The sequence below is a fragment of the Stenella coeruleoalba genome, assembly GCF_951394435.1.
Source record: "Stenella coeruleoalba genome assembly, chromosome: 19".
Classification (NCBI taxonomy): Eukaryota; Metazoa; Chordata; class Mammalia; order Artiodactyla; family Delphinidae; genus Stenella; species Stenella coeruleoalba.
The window spans coordinates 9,054,306-9,075,184 of record NC_137165.1 but is presented as its reverse complement, the minus strand read 5'-3'; the positions used below and the strand labels follow the sequence as shown (position 1 = coordinate 9,075,184).

Below are 20,879 nucleotides of genomic sequence, written 5' to 3'. Positions count from 1 at the left end.
CCTGCCTCACTCCGCCTTACCCCCGCAGCTACTCCAGCTCCCAGTGAGAAAGGAGATGGCGTAAGGACACCTCTGGAGAAGGATGAAGCAGAAAACCAGGAGGAGAAGCCAGAGAAGAATAGCAAAATTGGGGAGAAGATGGAAACAGAGGTGTGTGGCTACCTAGCTTCCTTTGAGGGGAGGGAGTGGCAGAGTCGTGGAGGCAGGTGCCTAGGAGCCGCCACTTCATCCTGACTCCGTTGTCCTCTTTTAGGCTGATACCCCCAGCCCAGCCCCATCACTTGGGGAGCGGCTGGAGCCAAGGAAGATTCCTCTAGAGGATGAGGTGCCAGGGGTACCTGGAGAGATGGAGCCTGAACCTGGGTACCGTGGGGACAGAGAGAAGTCAGGTGGGTGCATGGTCTTAGGGGTGAAGGGGGGCTTAGAATTTGGGGGTTCCCTCTTCCTGGGATCAGGGGCTGAGGGTGACATCCTTCCTTCCTGTCCCCTACCCCCTCCCACAGCCACGGAGTCGACGCCAGGAGAGAGGGGGGAGGAGAAGCCGATGGATGGACAGGAACACAGGGAGAGGCCGGAGGGGGAGACGGGGGATTTGGGCAAGAGAGGTAATGGGTGGAAGGACCGGACACCTGGGTCCCTGAGGGAATCAGGGGAGGGGAGGTGGAGTCTTGGGAACCAAATGCCTGGGTCCTGGGTGGGTAGCTGTTCCAGGGGCCAGTACACTACAGAGAGTAGTCTTGGGACCTGGGAGGAGACTCTCCTGAGGTGTGAGCTCTGCCCCGTCTGCCGTAGCAGAAGATGTAAAAGGGGACCGGGAGCTTCGACCTGGGCCTCCTCGAGACGAGCCGCGGTCCAACGGGCGACGTGAGGAGAAGGCAGAGAAGCCGCGGTTCATGTTCAATATTGCAGACGGTGGCTTCACAGGTGGGGGGGTCCTCACTGCCCTCTGCTCCTCACTGGGGTTAGCTCATCCTCATGGGGTTTCTCTTTGGGCCTGAGGCCTCCTTCCGCCTTTAATTCCAAGTAACTGTCTATGAAATGGTGCATGCTGTCTCTGATCCTTGCCCTTGGTCCTCCTGAAGTGGACTCCTAACTCCAAAGCTGCCTTAATCTCACCTGTACTCTTAATCCCAACTTGAACCTTGTTTGTAACTAGTTTTATTCCTAACCCCTCACCTAACGTTGCCCTGTTCCTCCTAAAAAGCCCTTAGTCCTGTCCCACTGTTCAGTTCCCTCCTCTGTACCAGTCTGCTGGGCTTCACAAACTCCTGATGCCTCATCTGTCTTCTGTCCTCTCTTCAGAGCTCCACACGCTGTGGCAGAATGAGGAACGGGCAGCTGTTTCCTCGGGGAAACTCAATGAGATCTGGCACCGAAGACATGACTATTGGCTTCTGGCTGGGATTGTCCTGTATCCTTGGCTACAAACGCAAGAAAAAAATGTTCTCTCAACCTGGAGAGAGGGGAACTACACTTAGGGAAGGGGGCCTAGTGCCACACTTTGGGGCGACCAGGCCAAAAGGAAGGCGTGTTCACAGCCCAGCCCTGTTAAATTCCTTGATGATCCACTTCCCTTATTGGCAGCCATGGCTACGCACGGTGGCAGGACATCCAGAATGATGCTCAGTTTGCCATTATCAACGAGCCATTTAAAACTGAAGCCAATAAGGGGAACTTTCTGGAGATGAAAAATAAGTTCCTGGCGCGGAGATTCAAGGTGAGGATGAGGGAGGAAAGGAACAGTGTTGAAGAGGGGCTTGGGTGAGAAGTGGGACCAGATCTGGTTGGAACGTAGGCAGGGTTAACACCTTGAGGGTTGAGGCGATGCTTGAGGCAAAGACCAGAGGGTCACCTTGTGTTTGGCACTGTGGTCTGGAGCGGGGCCGCAGTCAGCATTGGTGTGGAGCTGGGGGTCTGGGCCGCTGGTGAGGGCAGTGTGGGTCTCCAGCCCCGAGCTGCGTGCTTGCTGCTGGCAGCTCCCGCGCTCACCCCCTCCCCACGCCCTTAGCTCCTGGAGCAGGCGCTGGTGATTGAGGAGCAGCTGCGGCGGGCGGCCTACCTGAACCTATCACAGGAGCCGGCGCACCCCGCCATGGCCCTCCACGCCCGCTTCGCCGAGGCCGAGTGCCTGGCCGAGAGCCACCAGCACCTCTCCAAGGAGTCGTTGGCGGGGAACAAGCCGGCCAACGCCGTGCTGCACAAGGGTAAGGGCCGCGGCGGCCCCGCGCGGGGGAGGGCCCACAACGCTGCGTAAGTCTTCACCCCGCACCCCTCAAAATCTTCCCACCCCTCTGACCCCTTTACCCTCTGAACCACCCCCCTCTGACCTCTGACCCCACCCCGACCCACCTGGTACTGCCTTGGTTTTTAGCCTTTAGGATTCGTGCAGCCAGCCCTCATCCGTGCCTAGTAGCATTCACATCAGTGCCGAAGGGAGGGACCTTCCCCCCAACCCCCCAATCTCCATGAGACTGTGCCACGTCCCCTCCACAGGGCGGAACTTCTTCGCTGACCCACACACCTGCCATATTGCTAATAGCACACTCTCTGGGGCCCTGGCCTGTGTATAGTCCACAAGAGTCCTTACCCCCGGTCCCACAAACCACGTTCCTCACGTCTCATTCACCCCATGAAGCAGAAACCACCTCCGTCCCACCCTCTGACCCTACCCCATGAAACTTCCCTTTGACCTTCAACCCTTCCTCCCAAACCCTCTTACCTTGATAATAATAGATTAAGTTCTAAAGCCCTCTAACCATCTAATCCTGTCTGATGTAGTGACTGATTCCTGGCCCCTTTGACTCCTGTTCTAATTCCTTGAATCTGTAATGCTGACCCTCTAACCTCCCTCCCCCCCTTACATATTAAAACTTTGATTCCTTACGTCTTTGACACCACTTACCACCTCCCACGCCTCCTGACTATTTCCTCCCCATCATCCCCAACCCCTAAACCTCACTCTTTCAGTATGGGATGTTCTGACAACTCCCCGCCCCCATGTCTTCCGATGTCCTCCCTCCCCTATCTCCCTTTTCTCCATATTCCCTTTTCCTTTCTTCTTTCTCTCCATCTGTCCTCTGTGGTGATCTGGTCTCTCTGCCTCTTTACCTGACACTTTTTCTTTGTCCCCGAGTTGCTCTTTTTTTCTACTTCTGTCATTTCCTTGGTCTCTGATTCTTCGACATCTGTGTCCTCCTCTCTCTCCTTCTCTGACTGTATCTGTCCATCTGACTCCTCATCTCTTTTCCTGGCTCCATCTCTCCCTTTCCCTGTCTTTCTCTTGCCCTTCTTTCTCCGTGGCCCGGGCCCCAGTTCTGAACCAGCTGGAGGAGTTGCTGAGCGACATGAAGGCGGACGTGACCCGCCTGCCAGCCACGCTGTCCCGAATACCCCCCATCGCAGCCCGCCTTCAGATGTCCGAGCGCAGCATCCTCAGCCGGCTGGCCAGCAAGGGCACGGAGCCTCACCCCACACCGGTAACCCTTTCCCCCGACTCCAGTTTTCCCTGTTGGTACTCCTCCTGCACACGTATGAACACCTCCTTCAGAGCCCCGTGCAGTGTGGAACAACGACCTGCTCCAGCACGCTCATCAGCCTTGAGTCTCCCTGCCTGTGTGATACCCCTCAGTAGTTCTGGAGTTGGCCCATGATGTCTCCCCGACAGCTTCTTTCCTCTCAAACTGTGGACCCTCTAATGTGGTCTCGCTCTCTCTTCCAGGCCTTCCCCCCGGGTCCGTACGCTACACCTCCGGGGTACGGGGCGGCCTTCAGCGCCGCACCCGTAGGGGCCCTGGCCGCCGCAGGCGCCAATTACAGCCAGATGCCTGCAGGGTCCTTCATCACAGGTCAGCTGGTGACTTCCTGCCTCTTGCTCCTTGCATTCTTCCTTTTCCAAGCTTCATCCCTGCTCAGCTACCCTTTTACCTGTCCAGCCCATCTCATTTCCTTGGAAGTATCCAGTGTTTTATGGAATGGAGTGGTTCTGGACTTTGTTTTTCCCATCCCTTTCTCAGCTTCTCTTCCATTCCCGTCGTCAAAAACCTCATCTAGGGTTTTAGTGGTTCTGTGGCTTGGTACTACCTACCTGAGCCTCCTCCAGCTGTTTACTTCAGAGAAAGAGAATATGAAATTGGAAGGGGGTTCCGGTGAAAGTTGGAACACGTGTTCCATCATGCGTACCGTGGGGAATCTCAGAGAGAGAGATTTTTTCCCATCCCTACCTTAGAAAATTGGATGTGGCATGAGGTGACCTAGAAGTAAGAACGTACTGTCGCCAGGAAGCAGTCGACAATGGGAAGTGAAGGAGGGACTGACCCTTCCTTACCCCCTTCCCAAACAGCCGCCACCAACGGCCCTCCAGTGCTGGTGAAGAAGGAGAAGGAAATGGTGGGGGCATTGGTGTCAGACGGGCTGGATCGGAAGGAGCCCCGAGCCGGGGAGGTGATCTGTATAGACGACTGACCGGATCCCAGGCCTGCCCTTCACCCAGGCCCCGTCCCCGAGGCCGACCCCCAGCTCAGGCTCTGGGGCCTGCTGCCAGTCCTCCACCTTCCCCACCCCTTGGGCCCCCGCTGGGCTAGGAGCCCCTTTGCCCCTCTCTACAGCTCTCTTCAAGAAGGGCCCTTTGTCCTTCTCCACCCCGTGCACCTTTCCCACCGTGCTTTGAAGACTGTGCTGGTGAGAAGAGGTCTGGGTGGGAGGTGGTCAGCAGGGTCTTCCAAGTACCTGTACCCCCCACTGCCCAGCACACACAGCTTCCCAGTGAGCGGCTGTGGTGGGGAGGGGAAAGAGGTGGAGCCGCCCCAGTTCTTATTCCTGCAGCGTAAGCTCCATCTCTTGCAGAAGTGGGGGGTTAGCCTTGCCCAGCCTTTAGGGACTTTGGTGGGGAAAAGAGCTTTCAAGAGAGGAGGGTGACTTTAGAGAGGGGTGACAGTGAGCCCTGGGAGGGTGGAAGGGAAGAGGAGGGGCGGCTGCATGTTTCCTTCCCCTACCTCCCCCCAAATGGAGGGCGGAGCAGTTAACAAGGGAGGGAGTCCATTGCTGTTCAGCCTCAGAATAAAGGCGCCGTTCACTGGCTCAGTTACCTCCTGCGTACCGGCATCTTGTGTTGGGAATCTTCCCCCCTCCCTAGGGACCAAGGACCACCCCTACAAAGAGAGTAATATTTGGGTGATACTCCCTTAAGCCAAAGAGGAGCTCCCCAATCTGTCCTAGGGACCCAGGTAACCTAGAAAGGGTGGTGGAGAACACAATGGGCCAGATGTGGGGGGAGCCCCCAGTTTTGGGGCTCAGGTTCTTGGAGGACTTCTACCCTCCCTCCTGAAGACCTGGATATGAACTAAACTTGAGTGGGTCAGGCAGGGGGCCTAGTCAGGGGACTACCTTGCCTTTGGGACCAGAGCAAAATAGTGGAGGGCAGGCTGGGGAGACATGGGCACATCCTCCTCCCCAGGAGGGGCTGGGGAGAGTGGCAGTTTGCATGGCGAACCCCCCACTTGCTCTTCGCTCCCCTTCACTTTCTTGCTGCTCCTTTCCCGGTCTCTTCACACCCACTCCTGGTCTGTCCCAGTCCCCTCTTCTGTATCAGGTTTATTGGTTGTACATATAAATTATACTTTCCTTTCTGTGTGCTCTGTTATTTTTGAGTGGGGGAGTTCTTTGGTTTCGGGGAGGGATGAGGAAAGAAAGGGTGTCGCTTCCTGCCATTTCCTATTACCCATTTCTCTCTTTTTTTAAATCTTGTGCCTTTTCCTTTTTCTCATTTTTATTTGTTGGATCATCAGCTACAACTCCAAGGCTCTTTTTCCAACCCTCACCCCAGTGTGATGAGCTCAGCGGAGATGGAGGGTGACAGCAGGACACCTCCACAGGCCTCAGGTTGAGATCAGAGAGATAGCAGGAATTACTGGACAGAAGTTTAGTGGGAGGGGTGCCTGATAAGTTTCAGAACTGCCTTCCATTCATCCTTTTGATCGTCCTTTCCACCTTCAGCTTGTTTAGTTCTACCAAGAGTCAGTAGAGGTCACTACAGCTTCATAGGTTCAGTTCCCAGTTGCAGAAGCACACTTTTATTTTAAAGGAGCTGGGGGGTGGGGGGTCAGACCTGCATAGCTTGCCAAAGATTTGAACCGCTGGACACTACAGCTTGACATGTATTTACTACCAGAGCTTCTCAGAGGCTGAGAGACCAGACAATTTTGAGGCTATTGTATTAAAAAATGTAATTCCAACAAGCATTTATTGAGTACATGTTAAAAACACTGCTGTTGCCCTTGGAGATACAACAGTCACAAGTTAGTCACTGCTATCATGGAGCTTACACTGTAGTGCAGGACACCAACAAAACACATATCAGAAAATAAAAGTAGTGAAAAAATAAAACAAGGCATTGTATTACAGAGGGGGAGGGAGGGGGCTACACCAGATTGAAAGCCGAGAAAGACCTCCCCAAAGAGGGAATATTTAAGCTGAGACTTAACGAAAGGAAAAAGGTAAAAACATAGTTAGAAAAATTGGGGTTTATTCTTAATAAGTTCCCCCTTTTTAACTCAGGGGAAAATGTAACATAGTCTAGGACCTGGACCAGTGCTTCTTAAATTTTTACTTAAATGGATCACCTGGGATTCTTGTTAAAATGCAGAGTCTAATTCAGTAAGTCAAAAGTGAAATCCTGAGATTTTGCACTTCCAACAAGCTCCAGTCATGCCGATGCTGCTGGCCCTTGACTGTAACTCTACGATCACAAGATACGAACAGGACTTTTAAATTGAACCCCTGCCCTGAAATAGGTGATGTCTAAATATGGGACACAAGTTTAAAATTGTATGATGAGCATCTTTTTTCAGTAGTGACAGTGTTTCCTTGTGGCTATAAAAATAATATCAGAAGTTTACAATCCACTGCCATAGCCAAATGGCTCTCCCTCCTCCCCTTGACAGGCCCTAGTGAGGTGACTCGGATAGATGCCCTCTGGACGTCGTCATACCTGCCCCAACAGGTTGAAGGGAGATTCTGAAATGAAGCGAGGCTCCTAATCTCATAGGTGGGGATGCATCTTGACAATTTTAGGAACACAGTACTGGGAAGGGGGACACTAGTAGGCATACCAGCGGAGGGAGTAGGGTGGGTACGGTTTATTTTTCTCAGTTCTCTTAGGTGCTAGAGAAGTGAGATTAATATGACATGGAAATCAGCCTCTTCTCTCCCGTTCCATCTTTTTTAAACTTTCAAATCATTGACACAGAATTGCTAAAATGGGACCTGTTGCTCCCACACATCAGAGCTGCCCTGGACAAAAGCCAAAGTCACAGCTAGGGAAATTGTCTGCTTCCCACGGGAACGTAGACTTTGTTTCCATCCTCCCTGGGCCATTCCATCCTGAATATGCAAGGCTGGCACAGTCGGTAGATGGGGGCGATTCGTCTAGGAGCCTCCCCAGCGCAGCATCAACACCTCCCAGGGCGTTCCCTTCTGCCCTTGGCTCACCTCCCTCATCCGTGACACTCCAGGACATGACAGGGGGTGGGCTTGGCACCAGTTCCTCGTAGTACAGCGCGCCCCGAGAATGCAGCTCCCACCTTTCTTCTGCCGTAGCTTCAGGGTTCCGCGGTTACAGCGTGCAGCGGGTCATGTGGGCCGAGTCCTTGATCTGTGGACAGTACAGCACTGGGGGAAAGAAGGAGGATTAGTGGCAGCGGAAGGGCGCAGCCGAACCGGCGTTCCGGGGCGCTCTCCCTCCACTGCCTACCCGGGCGGCCCCTCACCGTTGCTAGGCAGCGGCCGCCGCCACCTGCGCGCGGGTGCCAGCACCCGGGCCCAGGGCCGCAGGAGCTCACGCCATCCCGCGCTCCTAGGCCCCGCCCCCTTCTCTCCGTTTCCTAGTCATCGGCCTCTCGGCCGCATCACCGCTTTCCCGAACCGGACCACCCGCCCCATTAGATTCGTGCGCGGCCCGCTCTGTTGCCTCCAAGCGTGACCACAAGTCCGGGTTGACAGTGACTTCAGTGATCCTGCCGCGCGGGAGCAGGGTGGGCGTGCGACAGAAGGGGCACATGACGACGTGGCGCAGACTCACTGCGCGCGCGGCCGCCCCGCCGCCGTCGCCACGCGCCGCCAACTCGCGCAGACAGGCGGTGCAGAGCGTGTGGCCGCAGCGGGCGCGCGCCGTCCCGGGGAGGCGGCGGGGCTCGCGGTCCCCGAGGTTGAAGGGCCGGTAGCAGATGTTGCAGTCCAGCTCGCCCCCCTCCGGAAGAGACGGCACCCTCACCAGGAGCTGCATCGTGCCCGGCGCGGACTCGAGGGCGTCGCTAACGGAGCGGGCCTGTTCTGGGGCCCGCGCCGAGGCCTGTTGCCCCTTTTAATAGTGAGACCCCCGCCCCTCTTGAGGCGTCAAGCGGCGGTCAGGCCGCTCCCCGCGGCAGCACGCGTGGGGGCGGTGGAGGTGCGAGACCGCGAATGCCAGTCATGGCGAAGCGAGGGGAGCGGGCCAGGCGGTGCGAGGGCTGGGGAGGGGAAGTCGCGGCACGCCCCCCACACACACACACTCCCTCCATGGCTTCCTTTATCCCCCACGCAGAGCCAGCGTTCCTTAATTCTACTGTGTGCAAATCCCCAGTTCCCTCCCTGGGCCCGGGCCCTCAGCCACTGGCACAGGGTTTCTCACACTCCTTCACAACCCACCCAAACGTACTTCGTAAGCCAGTGACACCGCCCATTCTGCCCAATCTTCAGTGGGCTCCTGGGCGTTTGAGCAGATGCTGCCCTCAATTTTCCTTGTTATATACGACCTCCCTGTGTTCTTGTAAGGGTGGCTTCCCAAATTTTATTCTCAAACTGCTCAACTCCCAGGTGAAATCTCAGCCTAAGGAGGGCCCTAGATTCCAGGACCGTGGCCTTAGGAATGCTGGGAATCCTATCCTTCCTGAGTAGCCAGGCCTGGACACCCACACACCATGATGGCTCCAGCAACGCAGCCCAGCCTGAGCTCTGACTCAGGGGTGTGACTTCTGCTACAGGTAAACAGGACACAGTACTCACAGCCCACATTCCCTCACGGTGCCACACCCATCCCCCAGCCGCAGCCTCACCCTCCTCTCCTGGACCTGCGGTCCAGATTCTGTTGTGGAGGTTCATAGCACGGACTCTAGAGCCCGCTTACCAGTTGTGACACTTTGAGCAGGTTACTTAACTTCTCTGGGACTTGGTTTCCTCATCTATAACGTGTGGATGATAATAGGATTGAATCAGCTTATATACTGATTCTAAGGTGCTTAGAATGATACTTGGCACACAGTAAACACACCATATATTAGCTGTTGTTAGTATCCTGTGACCCAGCCTATGTTGTGTTTACTTTAACTTCTTGGCACCCAACGTTTCCAACACCCATTTCTTTTCTTTTTTTTAAACCCTGTTGCTTTCACCTTAGTAACACCCACTCAACCTTCAGCTCTCCACGCAGCCTCACTGTGTGAAATACCCACTGTAGACTCTGGCAACACCACGTGCTTTCCTCTAGACTTTGGACAACCAAAGTTTGTGTGTGTTTGGGGGTTACTTGTTACTTCTTTGCCTTTCCCATCTGTAAACTTCACAATGGTTGTTCTGAGTCTGGTTTTGTTCACCACTGTGTCCCTGTGCTGTACCATAGTAGGACTCAATAGATAAATACTTGTTAAATTAATGAAGGAGGTGAGTGATAAATATGGTAAACGAGGGAATTCCCTGGCTGTCCAGTGGTTAGGACTCTTTCCCTGCCGGGGGAACTAAAATCCTGCAAGCCATGCAGCACGGCCAAAAATAATAATAATAAATTATATATATATATATGTATATATATATATACACACATATATGTATGTATTGTAAACGAGGTGTGACAATAAAGGAAGATTCCTTACAAGGGGTTTCTAACTGCCTCTGAAGGTAATTCTAAGAGGACTTTTTTCAATGTTTTGAGCCATGGGGTAGGCATCATTAAAATAAGTGCACAGCCCTCCAAGGTAACTGTTTAAGGAGAGTACTATTTTGAATTTATAAATTCTTGTATGTTTGTTACAGAATAACTAACAATAGTCACACATTTTTACCTCTTTGTTTCCTCCACAGTCTTCCAAAATGAGTGGGAGATGATAGGAGTGGATGTAAGTATTCATTAGTTGATGCGGTTGGCTGCTAATCCAGTAAATGGCATGCTGCTGACTTCTCTCTTTTGAAAATTGGTTTTATTCTACTCTCCCAGCTTCGGGATCAAGGAAGGGTGAGGATGGGAAGAAGGGAGATGGTGAGGTTTTATATATATATATATATAGATAGATAGATAGATAGATAGATAGATTTTTTTTTTTTTTTTTTTTTTTTTTTTTGCAGTACGCGGGCCTCTCACTGTTGTGGCCTCTCCTGTTGCAGAGCACAGGCTCTGGACACGCAGGCTCAGCGGCCATGGCTCACGAGCCTAGCCGGTCCACGGCATGTGGGATCTTCCTGGACCGCGGCATGAACCTGCATCCCCTGCATCGGCAGGAAGACTCTCCACCACTGCGCCACCAGGGAAGCCCGGTGAGGTTATATTTTAAGGGAGGCAGAGCTAATCCTACCCTGCCTTGTGATCTTTAAAGGTTATAACTTTCCACCCACTTTGTGTCCCAGGGAAATCAGAGTTCTTTGGGGAAGAATAAGGGTAAGGCTCTGACATAATCCCATTTGCTTCTGCTTTTCCACCACTCTCACACCTGATCTTTGACTTGTTTTCTTTTTTTTCTTTATACTATTTCTTTTCCCTGTCTCTGTATCATTTCAACCATAGACCGGTTTTCATTTTACCTCTCCTTCCCAAATCCCAAAGCCTCAACCTCAGAACAGCCCCTCCCCCTCAGCCACAGGAAAACCACCTAGATAGTTCATTGGCGTATGTGTGGGTATCAGGCAAGAGGGAAACAAGACGAATGGCTAATATAACTTACAAAACAAAACAAGGGGGCTTCCCTGGTGGCGCAGTGGTTGAGAGCCCGCCTGCCGATTCAGGGGATGCAGGTTCGTGCCACAACAGTGAGAGGCCCGCGTACCGCAAAAAAAAACACAAAAAAACAAAACAAGGGTAAGAGTGAGCATCAGAGGGAGGAGCAACAAAGCTATGAAGCCCGGCCTGTGGGTTCTAAGGAAGAAAGCTGTGGCCTGGAGGATCAGGTGCCTGGGTCCTTGATGAGAGCAGTGACTAGGAGCATGATGCCTGGGTCACTGAGGTAAAGGAGCAGTGGACAGGTAGTGCTGGACCTTTCTAACGGCAGGGTGCTAGAGGCCCAGATACGTGAGACTGAGATCCTAACCTCCCAGCCCCCAGCAATTTCAGACGCGGTAAGTGATGATCAAGCTGAGATTTTATTTACAGTTCCCTGGGAAGTCTTACACAAGAGGGGCCATCATTATTGCTTTAAGATTATTGCCAGGAGGAAGACTACAGTCCTCCACTCCCGGGTAGGAGTCCTGCTCAAGGCTCAAAAGTTTATCCCCAGACCTTTTTATGTCAGCCCCATTTCTCTGCCCTGACCTAAAGGCTGTCACCTTTTCCTGCAAAGTGCGGCCCAACCGTACTTTCCAAGGGCTTCCCTGGCCACTTGTGCCAGGACAGGCTATACATCGGCCGTCAATTTTCCCTCATCAGTGCTTTGTCACTGCACTCCCCACCCTACCCCTCTCTGACAAGAACAAAGTCTCAACACTTTTTGTGGTTTTAAGCCCTCCTCCACCTCCTGGCTGAGGCAGGGTCCTAGTTTCCCAAAGATTATCATTTACTTCCTGCCAGGACCAGCCTGGCTTCCTTTGTAACGAATGTAAGAGCCCCATCTCCTTTGTCCCAGATGACATCAAAACTCACTTCATATTAGGTTGTTACCCCTTGATGACATTTCAAGGGCCACTTCTGAGGTACTCTGCATGGGTCTTGTATCTGCCTTTTTTCCCCCTGGGCCTCGGCGATTAGGGGAAGAGAGAAGGGAGCGAGGCCAAGTGGCAGAGAGGGGACAGCCCAGTAGCTCATGCCCAGGATTAGCAGGGAGACCTAGGAGGACGCAATAGGGGGCGGCGGACTACTTTCCCTCTCAAGCCCCACTGCGGGAGGATATGGCTTTGTTCATGCTTTCGCTACTGTGACCGGAACTCGTTAGTGGGCGGGGCCTCCCTGGCTCCGGCCGCTGCGTGGAGGGATCCGGAGCGGGAGGGAGGCGGGGGCGGGAAGCGGTCCTGGGAGCGGGTCTCTGCGCCCCCGACGGACTATTTCTTGAGATGAGGTTTGTGGCCCAGGAGCCCTTCTATCTCCATCACCGTCTGCGGGGTCAGCTGACTCAGCACCTGCAATTGAATGGGGTGGTGGAGAGGTGCAGGATTGCTGAACAAGGGAATGAGGTTGGAAAACCCGGGGAGCCGCACAGCGAAGCCAGGTGGCAGGGAAAGAGTCGCAGCTGTGCCCCTGCCTCACCGTCTCACCCTGGGACCTCTCATTTGCCAAGCGAGGACATTGTAGTGGGTGACCTCACAGGCCCATTCTGGGCTGGACAGCAAGGCCTTGCTTGAGTGCTGGGACAGGGGACAGAGATGGGCTCTGGCTCTGACACCCCCCCCCCACTGCCCCCCACACCCTTCCCCCCTCACCTGCAGGGCGCCCAGGTGTTCAATCAGCTGCTCTGCACTGGACACCCCCAGCAAGACCGAGCTGACACCCTCACTGCGGAGACACCACGCTGGGCCAGAGAAGGAAATAAAAAAGAACTGGTCGGAAAGAGTGAGCACGCAGACTTCAGAGGTGTCTCCGAGGAAGAGGGTCCTCCCCAGAGACAAACCAGTCTGCGGTTTGGTAGCATCTCAGGAGGAGACAAGGCCTCTGCAGGGTCCAGGGCTGGCAGTGTCTCACCAATAGCAAGCTGCGCCACGGTGCAGCCCAGCTGGTGAGCGATGGGGAGAAGGTCCATGACTTTGGCTTGTTGCTTCTTGCCATCCTCACTCTGCACTTTGTCTTTGTGCCACTGGTAGCCCTGGAGGCCAAGGAGAATCAGCAAAAGACGACTCCTCAGATAGTCCACTCCTGCCGTCCTGAGCCCCCAGATCTCACCTTGATGTTGACCCTGCAGGTATCTGGGACTCGCCCATCATACTTGCTAGTGATGAGGCCACAGGCAAGAGGGGACCAGGTGACTGAGCCAACACCTAAGAGGAAGAGGATTGGATGTGGGAAAGGGATCTAGGTGATGGTGAGGCCGAGGGAAAGGTAGGGATGAGGGGACTTCGAACCAATCTTGTGGTAGAGCTCTGGCAGCTGCATCTCCACCTTCTCTCTCTGAAACAGATGGTGCTCAGCTTGTTCACACACTGGAGGAATCAGGTTGAACTGTCTGGCCATGGAGTAGGCCTCCTGAGTTGGGGTGGGGAAAAGATGGGGGTCAGAGCACTCCTTCCATTTTCTTCCACTCCCCCCCCTCCAGTAGAGTGGGGTTTGGAGTGGCCATGTGAAAAGTGGGAACAAGTTGTAGGACGGCGAGGTGGGTGGCACACTCACCATGATTTCTGCAGCCCCCCATCGGGATGTCCCCCAGTATAGGGCCAGGCCCTGGTTGATGACATAGGTCATGGCTCGCACAATCTCTAGGCACATAGGAGAGGGAGAGCCTCACTGTCAGACCCCTGGCATCCTGAGTTCCAGATGTGCAGACCTCTGCCTGCCCCACCAAGGCCCCACTCATCCCTGTGGAGTCGGAGGGCTTGGTATCTGCTTTTCACCTCCCTCCCCGTCCAAGTCCTGGGGTCTGAGCCTCTGCTGTGGAGCTTGGGAGGCCTCCTGAGCAGGGGCTGGCTTCTGCTGAGGGTTTTAGAAGTGCTCAGTTTTGAAGGGCTGTCAGGGTTGGGGTGCTGCTTTTACCCTCCATGGGACTGTTGGGGTCTGAGCGATTGGCGAAGATGATGTCCACATATCCCAGCTGGAGGCGTTCCAGGGATCCTCGCAAGCCTGGGGTAAAAGCATGGGGCGAGGAAGGTAAGCTCTTCAGCTTCAGTTTCCTAAGAATTTAGACCTTATCCTTTTGCCATGGCCACCTAAATCCCGGCTTCCCTATTCAAAGCCTCAGACTCAGAGCTTCAGAGAATGTTCCCAACTCCTCTGGCTTCCATACCCAGCCACCTCCAGTTCCCAGCCCCTAACTCTTACCCTCAATGATGTGTTTGCGGCTCAAGCCTCGCTCAGTTTCTGCCCTGTAGGAAAAGGTAAGTCAGAGATGAGGTGTGTCAAAGATAAGGGACCAGGGCTGGCCTGGAATCATGAGGAACTGGTATTTCAGGGGTCCTCACAGGCAGGATGCAGACCTGGGGTAGCAGGTGCAGGGACTGCTGTCCCCACCCCCATCCCATGCACCTTCACACAGTCTCTGCAGATCTCCCCAATTATAGTGAGGCAGCCACTTACTGTCCTCCCCCAAAAATCTTGGTGGTGATGACATAGCTTGATCTCCTGGAAGAAAGAGAAATGGTAGAACGGGCAAGAAAAGGATTTTTGGATGATCATGTCCCCAGCAACTTCCCAGCCCTCCCCACCCACCCAACATGTCTTACCTCCAACCTTTGCTCTTGAGGATGTTGCCTAGGGTTCTTTCAGCCCTGGAAGGAAGACAGTGTAGAAGCACTGACCCCTCCAAAGTGGATCAGTTTCTTTCCTTCCTCCCCACCTTTCCCTTCAACTAATTTCCTCTCCTGTAAAATGGAGCATAAACGAGGAGCCCATTGGGCTGTCAGCCCCATCCTAGACTAAGTAAGAGGGGCTCCCAATCTAGGGTTCTAGTCGTATCATTTTCACTCATTCACTCAACAAATGTCAGCTGTGCATCACTGTGTACCAAGCTCTGTTCTGGGTGCTGAAGGGATAGAATAGGATGAGAGAAGAGGGACCAACTATAGTGGAGCCAGGGAGGGCACTGCCTCGTCTGGTTCCAACCATTTGTATTGCCCTCCCCCTTCTTTTAGTCTTTGCAAAGTTCCACCCATCCTCCAAAATTTAGCTTGGTCCTCCAAAATTTAGCTTGGATTCTGCCTCATTCTATGGAAAATGTTCTCTGATTGCTGTAGTCTATGGTCAGTCCTTGTCAGCTTCCATAGCTCTTATTGGCTACACAATTTTTTGACACTTAATCATGAGTTAATGTGTGACAAGTCTTAAGTTATGGTGGGCTCTTACTGAAGTGTTACTGTTATTTAATCTTTCGTATCTCCTTGTCTTTTGGTTTGTTTGTTTAACCACTTAGACTGTGAGCTTTTTGAGGGCATATTGATGTCATCCTTCAATCAGATACCTGCTCTGTGACAGGCTCTGCATAGGTACTTAGGTAACGTGGGAAAGAGCAAGACAAGTTCTGTGGAGGGAGGAGCCTCCCAGGTGAGCAGTGAATATGGCCTTGTAAACGAGTAATTGATGAACTCTGTGTCAGAGGGTAGTGTAAAGTGCTTTGGGAGCTGATGCGGATAGTGACCAACTTTGGGAAGCTGGGCAAAGGCTTCTTGGAAGAGCTGACATCTGGGACAAGTCTTAAAGATAAGCAGAAGAGTTTGCCAGAAGAAGAGGCAGGAGTAGTCATCCTAGGTTTTTACTATTTGCAGCGTGAAGCCATGTGTGCTGTGGTATAGTATGTTTGAAATTTATCTTTGTCATCCTCACATAGTTGCACATAAATGACGTCCAGGAAATAGTTGTTTGTTTTATTTCATTTTGACTGCACAGTATGCCCCATTGCCCTCAAAGCTGGAGAGAGACAGATGTTGGGACTACAGTTCCCATAATGCTTTGGGGCCCCATTGGCTGAAAGGTTGGAACTTAGTGATGCAGAATTCCCAGGGTTCTTTAGGGGGGAAACCAAAAAGCCCTGATATTCTCTCAGCCTTCCAAGTGTAACTTAGTCTTTCACCCCAGTCCTTACTTTCCCGCTGCATACACTTCGGTGGTGTCAAACAGGTTTACGCCATGCTCATAGGCTACTGTCAGCACATCCTCTGCTGTCTAGGATGGTGAGAGAAAAAGTTGAAGACCAGCAACCAGCCTCTCAGTTACCTTCCTTACGGCATTCTAGCCCATCAGACCTCAACCTTCGTTTACACATTCACTCCCCTTTCCCCATCCTCCAACCTCAGGTCCACCGTTCCCCATGCTTGTTGTCCAAACCCCTATGCAAGTCCATTTCCCCCCTTTTTGGTTCTCTCATACCCCCTCACTCTGCTTCTAGGTCCCATCACTTATACCTCGTCTGAGATCTGAGAACCAAATGTGACCCAGGTACCTGCAAGAGAGAAGGCAGGTGAGACCTGTGGGGGCAAGCCATGAAAGAACGCCCCTTCCCTTAATTCCTCTTCTTTCTAACTCACCTAGGCCAAGGCAGGATACCCGAAGACCAGACTTTCCTAGGTTCCTGCAGGACACAGAGGCAGAAGGAAGGGGTAGAGCCTCCATTAGGAACATAGATCATCAGCCTCCAGTTCCTCTCCTTCCAGACTGAGATGCCCTCAGGGTGTCTCAGTCCAAAGAAGCTAGACTCAGTGGGCCCACTGAATTGGGCAGTGCTATGGCCATAGCATAAGTGAACAAATAATGACCGTTCCTCTGGAGCCACTGTCCAGTGCCTCTGTTCCCCCCTATCACATTGAAGATGCGCTGCCTGCTTAGCGTTCCTGCTGGTGGGTCTTGTGTTTATTTGAGTCATCTCTGGGATGTGTAGAGTCGAGGGTGGGGGTTGGCTGGGAGGAATGCGACTGGCTAATTGTGATGAGTTTGTGAAAACAGATCATCAGAGAGTGCTGTGCTAAAGGGCAGACACTGGGGTGGAAGGGGTAAACCAAGTCAAGTTCAGGCACTCAGGCAGGCAAGGATCCTTGGATAGGCTAGGCAGGGAGGCCTCCAACAAAAGCAGGTAGGACACCTGGGTGGAGAGTATGAGAGGTAAGACCAGTTCCCCCTCTTCCCCTCTCTACTCCCTCTGCTCCTGTTGGCTTGTGAAGTCTGTCTTCAAACCAGAGAGACGCTCCTCCCAAGGACCCCCCACCCAGGCCATCCGCTCAGCTTCCCAATCAGGGCCACCACATGGAGGGGATCAAATTCCTCAAGTGACAAAGCCAGGTCAGATCAGTGACCTCTGCTCACTCTCAAGCAGGAGCCCCTCCCCTCCCCCCTACTGGTAGTCCTGAGAGCCCAGCGGTTCTCTGAGATAAAGTCGGTTACATTTCCGTCCATCTTACCCACATGGCCCCTGTCCTTCGGCAGGGGCTTGAGAGATGTGGTCCATCCTTCCAAGGGCCCCACTTCCCTCCCCACCAAGAAGGTTGCAGGAGACCTTGGGGCATGTGGGGGCAGTATCTGGGTCAGGCACACTGAGCAGGCCACAGTGAGAAGCCGTTTCCTTCCCCCATCTTCCCAGGACACGACCCAAGGACACTTCATCCCGGGGGGTGGGGGTGGGGGTGTGCAGCCTGGAGATCCGTGCATCCCTCGCCTTCCTGAGGGTAAGGAGGGAAGCTTAGGAGTATCCCCTGGGTCTGACAGGCCTGGTCAACCTTGGTAAACTTGATTTTCTACTAGTCGGGGGTATGGACGGAGAGCAAGAGAGGGCCCAAGTAAGGGAGCGCCAATGATGGGAAGAGGAGATGGAGTGAGCCGGGATCTTCTTAGCGAAGTTTGAGGGGGTTCTGGAAGCATCCCAGGAAGCCTCAGGGGTCAGGAAAGGGGAGCAGATGTGGCGGGCTGCCCGGCCACCCCCATACCTGTATTTCATGCCAGTGCCTCGGCCGGTGCTCTCTCGGAGGACCCCAGCGGACGCTGGGGGTCGGGGGACCACTGCGGCCCGGGCCTTGGGGCCCGACCCTCCTCCCCCCGTAGGATTCCCATGCCCCCCGCCGACCGGCCCGCCATTACCGCCCCCGGGGCCCGGCCGGGGTCCACACAGACGGTCCTCACTGCTCCGGCTGCGAAGGTTCTGCTCGGTACATGCGATAGACACCTGCATGCCGGCTGGCCAAGGCGAGGGAGGGGGCTCCGAGGGGGCGGGAGGAGGAGGGAACCGGTAAGCCCGAGGGGAGACACCCGGGGGTGTAGTGGCGCGAGCCCTAGAAGAGCGGGAAGGCTGAGGAGGTTGCGGCGGGAGCAGCCAGGCAGGATCCGGCTCGCGGGGGCGGGCTGCTGGAGGTCGCGGGGTTTGCGGCGGAGAGGAGAAACGCGGGGGGGCGCCACGAGTGGAGCGATTAGGATTCGGGGGTACTGGCGCAGGGAGGAGAGGGGGAAATGGACGAGGGTAAAGGTCGAGGGCTATTCTCGGAGGGTAGGAACTTAGGGACGGGGGGGGGGGGCGGAAGAGAGATGCCACCTCAGCCCGAACCGCAGCGGGACCCGATAGACTCCCAGCCGCGTCGGCTGCGGGCCCAGCTTATCAACATGCAGACACCGCCCCCTCATCTGCATAAAGACGCCCGCCTCCCAGCCAAAACCTGCCGCTCATCTGCATAAGCCCCACCTTCCGGAGCTCCGCAGCTTGGGTGTTCTGTGGGCTCACAGGAACCGGAGAGCAGAACCGGGAGGGTGGTTCTACTCTCTGCACCCCGAGGCCAGTCGGCCTTCCCCCAACCCAGTGGTTTTCAATCAGTGAGCTATTTTCTCCCCTAGGGGACGTTTGGCAAGATCTGGAGACATTGTTGACTGTCACGATCTGGGTGCGCGCGCGCGCGTGTGAGAGAGAGAAAGAGAAAGACATGGAGACGTGCTACCAGCATCTAGTGAGTGGCGGCCAGAACAAAGTACACGACAGCATCCCCCCCCCCAACACACACACACCAAGATACTATCCAGCCCCAAACGTCAATAGTGCCGCTGTTGAGAAACCCGTGGACAAAGCCTCTTTGCTGGCTCAGGGGATGTGAACACCCTGGTTCACGCCTTCATGAGAGGGGCAGGCCCCGATCGACCACTGAAACTAACACACTCAGGTCGCAGAGGGTGATAAAAAGTTTATTCTGTACTTCTCCCAGCGTCAGGTAGGGGATAAAACTGGAGAGAGGGCCTGGTTTGGAGGTGTAGAGACTCCAGTAGGCTTCCTTCCTGTGATGGGAAGGGCACCATGGAGGGCTTTTTAAGCTGTTCCCCTGGGAGGGCTGCCAAGGGGCCTGACGGGGATGGAGGAGCTGGGGCCGTGGGGCTGCCAGTAGGGGCCCTCAGGTGAAACAAAGGGCCCCAGATAGACAAGGATTCTTCTGAGGGGTGAGGTAGAGTGCTTCCTTCAGCCAGCCCGGGCGGAGAAGAAGGGCAGAGAGCGGACGTAGGAGTCCAGTCGGGAGCGGAAGAGCTCACTTTGCACAGTTTGGCCCAGCGGGCACAGGGGATTCTTCACCACCAGCTCCACGTACAGCTGTGGAGGGGGAGGGTGTTAGAGCCAGGCTTTGAACACTTCTTGTTTTCAACCCCAAACCTACTATAACCTCAAGGGTGTGTGAATGCACAGCGATCAAGGGCTGGAAGGCAAACCCTCCTTGGGGAGAAACTGGTGGTGGGAGTGTATAAGGACCTAAAGGGTCCCAAGAAGTCTGACTTCAATAGAGATACAATACAGTAGGATTAGGGCAGGGAAGCTGAAGGAGTCTTGGGGCTCTAAGTGGCCATGGCTGTTGAAGCTTTGGCGGAAGGGTCCGAGGGGCTGGCACTGACCGCACTGTAGATGTGGTGCAACACATCTCGGATGGGTCCCACGCCCAAGTCAGTGTTCATGACAACCTTGATCCCAGTGGGCGTCTCGTAGTAATGGAGTTTGTAACGGCTAGTTTGGAAGGCCAGGAAGCCGTCCTTCCTGCAGAGATGAGGAGGATGTTAAGGAATAGAAGCGAAATCTCTCCCAAAGAGATTCTTCTGATCTCCTCTAGATTGACTCCCTCTTCTCTAAACATGTCGTTTGTAGGAGCCTGGTTGACTAAAGACACCTCCCATCTTCACCCCTCAATTTAGCCCCGTTGCCCAACCTCTCTACCTTCAGATCTTCCCCACCGCCGCTCCTGCCAGCTACTGCACTCTCGCCCCGGACTCAGCCTCTCTTCTCTGTCTCCTTACCCTCTCTGGGGGCCAAAGCCCCTTCCACTCCAGAAAGTTTCCCCCGCCCCCAAATTCCCTCCCTCCCTCAACAACCCCTCTGACTACGCGTACATGTCTAGCGGGGACATCTTGCTGACAAACGAGCGGATAGAGAAGAGCATCCCGTACATCAGCTTGTACTCCTGGAGGGAGAGGGGCAGAGTTAGTTCTCGGTTTTTAAAGGAGCCAGGGTTGGGGTGGGAAGGAGCCAGGGTTTGGAGAGAAGAAGCTGGACTGGGACAATGTGCATTTGGAGATGTGAGGTCACCCGGGTTGCGCGGGGCCCTCTCGTCACCTCCTCCTTGGGGATCCCCGCTTGCTTCTTGCGGTGCCACTCGCTGTAATGCAGACACACTCCATTCCGGTCAAACAGGTACAGGTTGTGGACAGTCATCTGCAGGGCAGAGAATGTGAGCCTCACTCCGGGACCGCCCACACCCCGTAGGCTCCAGTTCTTAGCCCGGGATCCCTCCAACCAGACGGGGACCCCTCCCGCGAACTCACCGGAACTTCTCCGAGTGCCCGTCACTCGATACTTCCGGTTTCCGCGGAGCCCCGCCCCACCGGGTCTACACGCTCTAGCGGCAGAGAAATAACCCCGCCCCTATACCTCTCTCAGCCAATCCGTGGCCGTCGGATACGCGCACGCGCGTCCAGGCTCTCCGGCTCCAGAAGCTGTGAGAGCGGCTGAAAACAAGGTGTCCTGGGCTGGTGACGTCATCGAGGCGAGCGAGGCGGGGCTGCGGACTGTGGG

The 20,879-nt window shown here is 54.4% G+C and overlaps 4 protein-coding genes across 15 annotated transcripts in view; 1 reads left to right on the top strand and 3 right to left on the bottom strand.

Moving 5' to 3' along the window:
• Positions 1-5,619, top strand: part of CHD3 (chromodomain helicase DNA binding protein 3) — a 47,256-nt gene extending 41,637 nt beyond the window's left edge. For 6 of the 12 annotated variants that reach the window (XM_079904412.1, XM_079904418.1, XM_079904415.1 and 3 more), the window contains 10 exons: positions 29-150; positions 254-389; positions 504-605; positions 793-924; positions 1,303-1,411; positions 1,585-1,717; positions 2,009-2,250; positions 3,313-3,476; positions 3,719-3,845; positions 4,340-5,619. In XM_079904412.1, coding sequence (XP_079760538.1) covers positions 29-150; positions 254-389; positions 504-605; positions 793-924; positions 1,303-1,411; positions 1,585-1,717; positions 2,009-2,250; positions 3,313-3,476; positions 3,719-3,845; positions 4,340-4,580 — 1,508 coding nt within the window. In that variant the 3' untranslated portion in view covers positions 4,581-5,619. The other 6 variants (XM_079904413.1, XM_079904419.1, XM_079904414.1 and 3 more) reach the window with 5 other exon arrangements.
• Positions 5,620-6,204: 585 nt separating this feature from the next.
• On the bottom strand, positions 6,205-8,852 carry RNF227 (ring finger protein 227). Its single transcript, XM_079903935.1, is given in 3 exon segments — positions 6,205-7,665; positions 7,764-7,879; positions 7,881-8,852. Coding segments are annotated over 3 exon segments (570 nt in total). The 5' UTR covers positions 8,279-8,852; the 3' UTR covers positions 6,205-7,609.
• A 2,220-nt stretch (positions 8,853-11,072) lies between these two features.
• Positions 11,073-18,300, bottom strand: KCNAB3 (potassium voltage-gated channel subfamily A regulatory beta subunit 3). The gene is made up of 14 exons (XM_079903936.1): positions 17,779-18,300; positions 16,390-16,433; positions 16,267-16,304; positions 15,948-16,027; positions 14,593-14,637; positions 14,447-14,491; positions 14,192-14,235; positions 13,907-13,993; positions 13,547-13,632; positions 13,282-13,402; positions 13,103-13,197; positions 12,905-13,025; positions 12,646-12,734; positions 11,073-12,345 (listed from the first exon to the last, which is right to left on the bottom strand). Exons 1-14 carry the CDS (start codon positions 18,018-18,020, stop codon positions 12,268-12,270), a joined length of 1,215 nt encoding a protein of 404 aa, XP_079760062.1. The 5' UTR covers positions 18,021-18,300; the 3' UTR covers positions 11,073-12,267.
• Positions 18,301-18,999: 699 nt separating this feature from the next.
• On the bottom strand, positions 19,000-20,681 carry TRAPPC1 (trafficking protein particle complex subunit 1). Its single transcript, XM_079904988.1, has 5 exons — positions 20,630-20,681; positions 20,421-20,519; positions 20,198-20,268; positions 19,709-19,847; positions 19,000-19,412 (listed from the first exon to the last, which is right to left on the bottom strand). Exons 2-5 carry the CDS (start codon positions 20,517-20,519, stop codon positions 19,284-19,286), a joined length of 438 nt encoding a protein of 145 aa, XP_079761114.1. The 5' UTR covers positions 20,630-20,681; the 3' UTR covers positions 19,000-19,283.
• Between the last annotated feature and the right edge of the window lie 198 nt (positions 20,682-20,879).